The 11,079-nt window shown below is 32.3% G+C and overlaps 1 protein-coding gene across 1 annotated transcript; it reads right to left on the bottom strand.

The window, feature by feature from the left end:
• Nucleotides 1-753: 753 nt before the first annotated feature.
• LOC145572190 (uncharacterized) lies at nucleotides 754-10,760 on the bottom strand. Its single transcript, XM_081631198.1, has 8 exons — nucleotides 10,612-10,760; nucleotides 10,236-10,350; nucleotides 8,372-8,452; nucleotides 5,909-5,957; nucleotides 5,665-5,761; nucleotides 3,983-4,035; nucleotides 2,231-2,293; nucleotides 754-1,432 (listed from the first exon to the last, which is right to left on the bottom strand). The coding sequence occupies exons 2-8, from the start codon at nucleotides 10,343-10,345 to the stop codon at nucleotides 1,067-1,069; spliced, it is 819 nt and encodes a 272-aa protein (XP_081487324.1). The 5' UTR covers nucleotides 10,346-10,350; nucleotides 10,612-10,760; the 3' UTR covers nucleotides 754-1,066.
• Nucleotides 10,761-11,079: the final 319 nt, after the last annotated feature.

The raw sequence follows: 11,079 nt of genomic DNA, 5'->3' as shown, positions 1-11,079 counted from the left end.
GGACTAGATGGCAAATCCTCCTGGGATATGCAAAAACAATCTGACCCTGGGTAGATAAGGTATGTTGTGCTTGTAATTTGGATAGGTGTGATGCTATCTCATATTAGTCATATTAGTCATATACTTGTAGTAATAGTGATGGCTGTGGTACTGTCTTGAATGATATGGTAAATTTTTTTAAAATATGATGGCTGTGAAGTACCAAAATTAGTACCTCCTGAAAAATTATATCATTGCTTTCTACTTGATCTACCCTTAACTAGACATTGTATTACAAATTGGATTACCTAACTTTGAAATTGCTGGTTATCTTTCTTAACTTGAAGGCCTTTAACTTGTTTTTCTTGCAGGATAATGGTAATTACTGAAATATCAGCATTGTTTAAGTCCTAAAACATGAATAGGGCTTGAACATAGAGGATACTACGGTACGTTCTTATGCTTTTATTCTTCCAAAGTTGATTAGAGATTCATAGTACATTCTCTATATTTATGCGATTGATCATATAAAATGGTTTGAACTACGTTTCTGTAAATTTTGGATTATAAATTCAACTGATTTTCATATAATGTTTTTATTTTAGAAATTTTGTAAATTTTACTCCATTTCAGATTGAGCTACAAAATATTATAGATTATGTAGTGTGTGATAGCTTCCTTAATTTTATAATGAATCCTGGCGAGACAAATTCTTTTTCAAACAAGGTGAACACTTGCACAGAGCCACATACAATGTAGTGTACAACGGTTGCATCAGGAATATAAAGTGGTTCACTTTAGCTCTCATGATAAGGCAGAATGGTTCACATCGTTAAACTAGAAAATACAAGTTTCGAAATAAGACCACAATGCATTAAGAGCTACAAACACATGATCATGCTGTTCCTTTTTGGCTGCATCATGTATCAACATCAAAGTTATCAAATGCTGAAGTAGTAATACAATGTGATATGCTGCAAAATTAAGCACCATAAATTCTCTATTAGCTACTTCAAATGGCAGCACTGTGAACATTGACTACGCTGCTGCTTAAGATAGAGCACTGAAACAGCAGCATCTGCTCACATTAAGATTGAGAATTATTGGGCTGAGAATTTGTCTCTGATGAACTGATGATCTCTTCAAACGTTTCCATGTCAATGGTCATACCATCATCCACTTCAGCATCTACTTCGGACATTACTTCATCCCTGTCTCCTGTCATTGGTTCCCCACCATTTTCTACTGAATTGGATTGTGGAGGAGACTGAGGCTGAGGTTCAGGTTCAGGTTGAGACCCAGGTTCAGGTTGAGACCCAGTTTCAGGTTGAGGCTCAGGCAGAGGAAGGGGCTGGGCATCTTCAACCTGCTCTCTTGAGGCATCTGCTAGTTGCACAATTGGGGGAGGATATGAATCCGTAGATTTCGTTAAAGTACTAGTCACCAACAGGTTCTGTAAAACATATTACCTCACAGATTAGTAGGAAAGTCAACAAAGTTATAGAAAATAATTGTAGACTGTAAGCACTAGTAAATATACACAAATGATTTATTTTATGATCCTAGGTTGTACTGCGTCTATATCGCAACAAACATTAGAAATGAGTGAGAGCACCACAGAATCGAAAGGAAGCTCAAAGATCAAAACATCACCGGAAAGATTCACAGAGTAAAGACCAAGCTGACACAGAAATTTTGCCTAAAGTCATGATACTAAAGAATCGAGAGGATGCTTTCTCCAGGAAATACTCTAACCGCAGACACAATCGGTAGCTAAAACACTCCCAAACTAGCTAATTTGATTTTGAATTTGTATCAAATATCACTCTAACACACAGCAGAGCTGTAAGCTTGTTTCAGGTACCTAATTCTACAGATTTCAGTACCACAATGGTTGGTTATTCTGGCTTATTCATAAAGGATTCAGACAGAAGCAAGATTGCATGAACAGAAATGATTGTTGCCAAGGAAGAGCATCCCTATGAGAAGTGACTGCTTAAAGCAAGCTAATTTCGCTTACTTGAGCATAGGTATAATTCTATGTACACAATTTATCAGTAATATTATATTGATACAATAGGTTCTACATTCTGTAGAACCTATTGTATCGATATAATTCTATGTACATGATTTATCAGAAATATTATATAGTGCTTCCTATTATTGATATATTTAGGCATTAATGATGACCAAACCATATTGGGACAGAAGGAAAAGTGGGAAGCAATAGAACTATATTAATATAATATACCTTTTCTAATGCCAGAGCAAGTTTTGACAAATTTGGATAGATAGTCCGCGCATCCAGTAATATCTGTTCAAGCACAAGGTTAACTTTCAATGCCCATAAAGTTAGCCACATCAAGATTAGCAGAAGATGGTGTAAAAAAGACACAAAAGCAATTATACATCCAGGCGCAACACTTTTTTTTTTCAATAGACAATATAGGTTCCCCTGGACATCGGGGAACCAAACAGAACAAAAATTGGAAAATCATACAAGTCTTCAGTTTACTTTTGACCCACCCAAACAAGAAGAATCAACCAGTAAAAAACAGGATACTGGAAAGTAAAAAAAAAAAAAAAAAAAAAAAACAATCTCTACGCTGTTTAGAAAGCTTTATATCACAACACAGGTATATTATCCACGTGTCCAGCAATATCAACAAGATGGAAAAATATTTAGTTTTCTGGGAAGAACAAAATACAAATTCTTGTATTAAAATAAAAAAAATAAAAATAAAAATAAAAATAAAAAAAAATTCTAAAATTTTTGGAAAACTAAATCATACAGGATATTCCCAAAAAACTTTGAGGGATATCAAATGGTAAAATTACACGTCTACATCCTCTTTTGTCGTCTACCTATCAAAGCATAGATGATATTCCCAAAGAACATTGAAGGCTATCAAATGGTAAAATTACACGTCTGCATCCCTCTTTTGTTGTCTACCAATTAAATTTCTAAAGTTGGAAGCTCTTTTCTCTTCTCCACATAAAGAGCAAGGTGATAGTATTACTAACCTCCAATATGGATTTGAAATATCTTCGAACAAGCCTAAGTAACATAAAGAGCATAATATATACCAATATATTTACCTAAACAAGCCTAGGTGCTTTGCGAAACTCTCTTTGGGTGTTTTATTCCATGTCATCACACACAACTAAAAAGAATTAGAACATGCTTTGTTCTTTGTACAAGGTTTGATGTTGGGACCTCAAGTTTATACATTAAAATCCTATTCACTAAATCATGCAATATTTGATGTTATCCTTTTAAAAATACCAATAAATGAAAATGTATTGCCTGGGCCTTAAGGCTAGTGGTACAAGTACAACACACTGTTGCTACAGCTAGGTTTAAATCAGCCCATGCAGTTTCATGCCTAATTGAATTACGAGTATAACTCAAAAAAACTACTGCACCTGATAAACTTTATACTAAAATGTGTTCAATTTACAGACTGTCAATATGAAGAAATAGTAGTGCCCAATAAAGAGTTCCCAGTTTTAAAGTTCTCACATTTGAGCTCTTTCCAACATTAAAAGATGATATCAGGATTGGCAGATGGCATCACTTAATAGCTCATATACATTTATAGTAATGAGTCACAAAATCAAATATTTAGACCCAAATTGTAAACAGCAAGAAGAATTGGATAAAAAAAAACAATATATACTTAAAATTATTTTACAGTTACATGTGGCCATGTGGGACAGTGAAGGGCCTTCATTATTTTCTGTTCTGTTATGCTAAACTTCAGAATCATCCTATATTTGAAAGACTTAAGTCTGACCCAGATTGTTCTTAAAAAAAAAAAAAAAAAGTCTGACCTAGATTACAGATGCAGTCAAGTAACTAACAGGAATAAACTTCTAAGCATTAAAATATTCAAAGTAAGTAGAACCTTGACGCTTCAGATATGGCAACTCTTAGCTATTAGCCTATTAGTACAAAAGTAAAACAATTGGCAAGGATTTTCAATGTATAATAATCAATTACCTCACAAAGTCTTTGCAATGTGAATGGTGGCCCATCTAGAAAGCTGAATAGAGCTGTATGTAAAGAGAAATGCTTCAGAATTGAAATCTTATAAATCCACTTTAGTGTTTTTCCTTCAAATTTTGAAATCATGCAACAATAATAATAATAATTCCTTTTTAAGTAGGTCAACATGCTCCTTAATCACATAACCATGCAAACATATTGCCCAGAAGTATTAAAGTTATTTGATTCCAGATTCCACACATGTAATGTCTTAAATCCCCTAGTTCTAAATGCCTCCGAACAGTACTGTGAAGGATATATGATGGTACCAAAACTTAAAGGCAAGATTTAGGCATCAGCAACATTTTTTTATTTTATTTTATTTTTTTTCATTTTTAGAAATTATAACAGTAGTCTCTTATGCATAGATTTGATTGTTCGAATGAAGAATCAACAAAGCATGGGGACATTGCATGGACAAAGGACAAAGACTGAAATGCAAATCATTAATAGCATAGGAAAACTAGTGCAAGCAAGAGTACATGAGATTACCAACAGATGGGAGGATAACATTAAAAACTATATCGATCAACCCTCTAAACAAAGAGCTATGGGCTTTTATATGCACAGATAAAAAAATAAAAATAAAAATAAAAATAAATAAATAAATAAATAGAACCAGGGATCATTATAATGGGTAACATTAATCTGTAATTCCTCAAGTCCAGAAAAGAAATCACTGCCTCTTCATTATGAAATTATCAAACACATTGCCTTGTCAAACTGAAAAGAGAAAATTTCTGATTTCCACAGTTTTCTATAGAAAAAATAATACCAATGCCCAGCAGCCAGCTAAACTTTCCAACATTTTAGTGTGTGTATTATTTTTACAAGTTTCATCTCAATTCAGGTAAATTCCAGAAACTTAAAATTTCATATTCTATAATTGTTAATTTGTTTTCATTACTTCTCCATTTCCAAACAAGGTGGCGTGTAACGTTATGCATACAAATCAAGAGGTTGTAGTTATTGCATTGAAATTATAATTGACAAGTAATTGCATTAGTATCTTGAACTAACAGATTATTATCTCAGATCAATGATTTCATGAAATAAAAACAAGTTAAATTTAATGGTTTTACAGAACAAAAAGAGTATTGACTAATGACAATCATATGATTAATAATTATAAAATACTCCAGAGAAGATTTTATTTCAGTTTCATCCTATACATTTTAGCACAGTTGAATCAATTACAAAACAACACACCCTTGATTATAAATTACCAAAGAATCACCATCATCCCAAATATTCTTATCCCAAATACTGCATGGTCAACAAATGCAGAAAATCATATATTTTGGACAAGCCAGAAGCTCCTCTACCAAGCCTGTAGGTTCTCATCATAATGCAATTGAATAATGGAACACACCAAATTTCTTAGCCTATGCTGCATTCTTTATCTAGATGAATAGTAGAACAATAATATCTTGCAAAAGTTTAAATATTGTTCAAAGAAATAGCCAAAATATGCGAAGACTTTTCTAGAATTTGGGTGGACATATAGAAGATTAGTACAACTTTCACTAAGAATTCACAGCCCCAACAAGTAGTGGACTACTAGCAGCTAGCACTCCCAGATATCAGAGAAAGTACCAAGATGCAAAATGTGATAGTGAGGAATTTAATAAAAATACCTTCCTCTAAGCTTTTCACCAATTGTGAATAACTCTCTCCCAAAGAAGAATTTTGTTGATCATCAGGAATTTTTGCTTCTGGATATTCCGAAAGAACCTTGATATTCAAATTTACATGGGACAAGAAGATGTCATAATCACAACAGAAAATTAATTCCAAATAATAATTCCAAGGGACAAAGACAGATTAAGACCAGCATTGTTAAATAATAAAGACCTTACAACAAGCATACCTCACCATTACCTGCTTCAGCTGAAACAACAGCATGTTTTTCAACTCATCCCATTCATGCCTGAGTGACAACACAAAGTCAAGGAAAATATCCACTAAGCAAAAAGGCATAACATTTAACATGAATTTTACATTTTTCACATTCATTACTCCTATCAAGTTGGCATGACATCTAACATGAATTTACATTTATCAAACTTATTTACTCCCACCAAGTTTTTAAAAATTTTAGTTACTGGAAAATTGCTGGTATTAAAATCCCTAAATTTATGACTATGCGTGTACAAGAATATACAAAAGTGGTATCTAGGAACTTTGGATGGATTTCATTACCACTAAAGCAAAAGTCGTGTTTTAAGGTACCTATGTTTTAACTTAGCCAAGTATATATTTAAATTAATTAGTTAACTTTATTTTACTTTATCATAGAATTTAATTGAAAGTCTTTAATTATTTCAATTAAATTATAAAATAATTCGAATATATAAAGAGGAAACCGAATTTTTATTTTTATTATGGTCTTTTTTTTTTTTTTTTTTTTGGGTTCAAAAGTTTGTAGATTTATAATTCGAATTATTTGAATAAAAAAAATATAGAAAATTAGTTGTGCTCCATAAAAAAGAAAATTAGTTGTGTACGTATGTGAATGAATAAGGTATGTAATTATGTGTTCAAAGCTTTAATAGCATGTGGTGAGATTGGGTAGAAATATTTGGGCATGTAGGTTAGAATTATTTCACCAATGTGCATTTAATATTACTATGTGTGGAGTTGTATGATTGTTATGAATTGTATGGAAGCATGTAATTATATGCAAGAAAAAAATGTTTGATCAAACACCAAACTTAAATTTTATGTAAGAACTGTACTTATTTTTTTCTTTTGGGAAGGGTTTTTCTATGTTAGTTTGCTTACAGGATGCCGATAGAATTGCCTAGTAAGTACACAAAGATTGGAACTTTTATTAGAATAGTTATGAGCATTTGTTCGATTTTGTTAGGAAGGTTCAATACCAATGTATGTACTTATGTGATATTATGGGAGAGAAGCAATGGGACCATCCTGTCGTATATCTGCTTTTATTGTTCATTGTCTTCCCCATGAACCGCCCTACATAGCTATAGAGAACAAGTCTTCTGATTTTCATCTTCTAGATGGCATACCTAAATATGCTCACTATTAGGACTACTATGGCCAGTGGAGCCCTAATTGGATATATCTAGTTAGCTACATTGTTTGAGCCGAACACTATTATTAATCAACATCATCTTCCACCTTCGAGGTAGATGATTTTGATGTAAAGACTTGTTCTTGTAGCGAGCATAGTTAGATATGCCCCCTGGATGAAAACAGAAGACTTGTTCATTATAGCTACGTAGGCGGTTCATTCGAAAACAATGAACAATTAAAGCAAAAATACGGTCACGAACATCCCATTGCTTCTCTCCCATAACATCACAATTCACAATGGTACTGAACCTTCCTAACAAAATCAAACGAATGCTCATAACTCTTCTTAATCTTTGTGTACTTACTAGGCAATTCTATCGGCATCTTGTAAGCAAACTAACTTGGAATATAGAAAAACCCTACTCAAAACAAAAAAAATAAAAATATATAAACAATACAGTTCTTACATAAAATTTAAGTTTGGCGTTCAATCAAACAATCTTTTCTTACACATAATTACATGATTCCATACGAGTCATAACAATCATACAAAACCACACATAGTAAAATAAATGCACATAGGTGAAATAATTCTAACCTATATACCCAAATATTATCTCACCACATGCTATTCAAGCTTTTAACACATAATTACATACCTTACTCCTTCCGTCCTTCACCTACCTGCATTTAAAGAATTCGAATTAAAACTCCAAAATAAACAAGAAATTTCGGACCAAAATTTTTTTTTGGAAAAAAATTTGGACCAAAAAAGAGAAGAAAAAGTAGTTCCCTCTTTAAAAGTTCGAATTTTTTTATAATTTAATTAAAATAATTAAACACTTTCAAGTAAAATCCTGTGATAAAGTAAAATAAAGTTAACTAATTATTTTATTAACTACTTGGCCAAGTTAAAACATAGGTACCTTAAACACGAGTTTTTCTTTAGTGGTAATTATTAATTAAAATCCAACCTAAAGTTCCCAAATACCACTTTGTGCATATCCATGAGTGTGAATACTATATGCGCATACATACATACACACATTTGAGCATGTGTCTGTCAATATGTGTGTGTACATCTTTATGTGTGTGGCGCCATGAACATGCATGCGTGTGTTTGTGTCTATAAGTTCATATGAGAAGGCAGCTTGAAAGTGGGAAGGATGATATCATGAGAACCACAATGCATGCATCATGTAGGTACAAGGATGGGGAGATCAGTGCTGATTCAATCAAGCCCCATCCCATAGCTCATCTGCTCATGTGTGTCTATGCAACCAGAAGCTTGAAATAGAAACATACCAAAACTTTCCAGTTGAAGCTATAATTTCCAATACCCCCTTCACTTCTTCAGATGACAGCCTAGGATCAGATTCTCCATTTCTAGATACCGAAAAGTAAGATGAATCAGAAACTAAGAGAGCTCTGAATACAAGACTAAAAACATGAAATTGCGAAGAGGTTAGCATTAATATCTATATATTATAAAAGGGAGTTCACTAAATCATATTTTTCTTCCTAAAAGCAATAATAAGCTTGCATTGGAAACCTATCCAAAATAAAAGACCTTGATTGAAATATCGGGCATGGGTCTTATTAGCAACAACTTTTTTATGTTAAAGTTGATTTCCAATGAGAACATCTATGTAAGGATTAATGTCTTGAAAATTACTTTTTTAACATAAATTTCTTGAATGCTTATATTTTTCATATATTATTATTTATATAAAACTAAGCATGGCTCGGGAATTATCTATCATCTCACAAAAATTAATGATATTTTTTGAAAAGATGATAGCAGTGCCGCAGTCATCTTAAATTTACAGTATTTTCCTTGGCCATCTCAGAATTTGACTCCCAAAACTTAACCCCAGAACTCAGATGATCAAGAACAAAGATCACATCCAATCAGAAACAAGACAAGTTGCTCTGAAAGATTCACTAAACTCCCTTTGTCCTCATAATTTATCACTAATACTACTGCAATAATGTGTGCATTACACCAGCATTATTCGCGATTAGTCTCACATCACAGCCAGTATATGAAACAATTTTGCTCATACTCTGAGCACCAATTTTTAATTTTTGATAATTGATTAGGCTCTTAGGTTAATCTGATGTCACAAAATTTTGTGTGCACCCGGCTTACAATAATATTAGTGTACATCAAACAATCATAGGGTAACTTTAATCCAATATGAGCTAACATTTAACCAGCCTAAGGGGTAACTGTAAATCTGATATGATTTCAATGTAAATAGGATATGAAATGAGTTTTATAAGGATCTTATAGCTATCTTCACATGCTAAGATTTGATTTTAACTTCATTCAAAAGAATAACTATATCAATAAAACATAACTTTTATTTATATCGGGGTAACTTTTGTACACTCTAGGGTAATTTTATAACCGATACAATAATTATTATATATCCAATTTATTTAAAAGTTTGTGATCACATGTACCATTTAATTTAATCATTGCTACTTTGTTACAAACAAATTATTTCTATTATATTCCCTTCTCAATGCCCCTTTCCTTCTTTTTACTTATCACGTAATAGGCTTTTTCAAAGTAGAAAAATTGTAACCAGTACTCATGGCATTATAGGTCAAGAGTTTGTCATGGAACCCAACCTCAAAAGGTGAACACAAATCTTAAAGACGCACAAATATAAACCATCACAAAAGAACAACCCAGTTGCTGATCTTTAACTTAGCTCAACAACGATAAATCAGAGACATGTTCAACTCTATAAGTTCACAAGTCATAACCTAGATACAAAACATTCTTGATTTCACTAACTATTCGCTTACTAAGGAATGCCCTTAATTCAACTATACCATCTTTTTTCTAAAGGGAATACAATTAGCACTAAAACCCAATGAAGCAATACATTGATTACATTCCCTTTCAATTAACCTAGCACCTCAAGTATAGAAGAACTTCATTGTACAAGAACTCCAACCACAACTAAGCAAGTTTATTGTTTATACACAAAATTAAGTAATTTCGAGCTCAAATAGACCCAAAAAAATAAAAAATTGCATATTAATTCCTAGCATTGAGTATTCTATTTCTCGAATATTAATCAAATCAAGCATAATAGTCATCATTTAAATAAAATTCAGAAAATAGGAGCAAAACTGCAAAAATAAAAAGTACCCATTGGCATCTGAGAGCTGAGTACAGGCCTCTCCCTGAGCCACAGCGGGAGGGGTGGCCGCCTCGGGCACGGGGAGAAAAGGACCATTTTCACAATTTTCTCCGGACATTTAGCCTGCAACACATTAGCAACCATATTTGTCTCATATTATCAAAGCATGCTCGAAAAATCAGGTTAAATTCTTCTCTCTTAAGAATATGAATAACAAAATTCTAGCAACGAAATCGCTCGTTATAATATTTCATAACTTCAGTGTCGTATAACCAATAGTTCAATAATTCACCTTAGAAGAACCCTAAATTGACTATTACTGAGAATTAAATTAACAATTGACACAATATTGTGAAAGTGATATTTGATAAATGAAAAAAATACCTCAGATGTTGCGTCAATGGAGGAGAGAAAGCTCAGAAGCCGCTTCAATGGAGGATTCGGAGTTCGCTTCGATGGAGGAGAGAGAGCTGGGGAAGGGTGGAGCGAGGCAGTGTAATACTGTAATGTGTAATGTCGAGTAAATCAAAGTTTTGAGTTGTCAAATAAATAAATAAAAAAAAAATAAAATAAATAAATAAATCAAAGTTTACTCAGTAGTAACTTTATAACGGATGTTGCACATCAATTTATTTAAATGTTTGCTTAGTATTAAACTCCTATTTAGGTCATGTTCTCTTCACCTTAAAAAAATAATATTAAGTAAAAATAATTTCAGCTCAGTAAAAATAAGTTCAGTTCAGTAAAATTTAATTTTCTTAAAGAAAAATTATAATAGAAAATCAGTAAAAAAAAATAATTTTAATTCAGCAAAAATAATTTCTTAATTTAAGTTCAGTAAAAATAATTTAA

Source organism: Chenopodium album, chromosome 12 (assembly GCF_948465745.1).
Source record: "Chenopodium album chromosome 12, dcCheAlbu1.1, whole genome shotgun sequence".
In the NCBI taxonomy this organism is placed as follows: Eukaryota; Viridiplantae; Streptophyta; class Magnoliopsida; order Caryophyllales; family Amaranthaceae; genus Chenopodium; species Chenopodium album.
Note: the sequence above shows the minus strand (reverse complement) of the source record. Positions and strands in the feature narration are given on the sequence as shown.

What these genes read in the sequence shown, in the direction of transcription:
- LOC145572190 (XM_081631198.1), bottom strand. Translation starts at nt 10,345, where the DNA reads ATGTCCGGAGAAAATTGTGAAAATGGTCCTTTTCTCCCCGTGCCCGAG. An exon ending in GGTGAAAAGCTTAGAGGAAG is followed by an intron (nt 4,036 to 5,664) that starts GTATTTTTATTA and finishes CTTTACATACAG; the next exon opens with CTCTATTCAGCTTTCTAGAT. An exon ending in CATTGCAAAGACTTTGTGAG is followed by an intron (nt 2,294 to 3,982) that starts GTAATTGATTAT and finishes GTGCTTGAACAG; the next exon opens with ATATTACTGGATGCGCGGAC.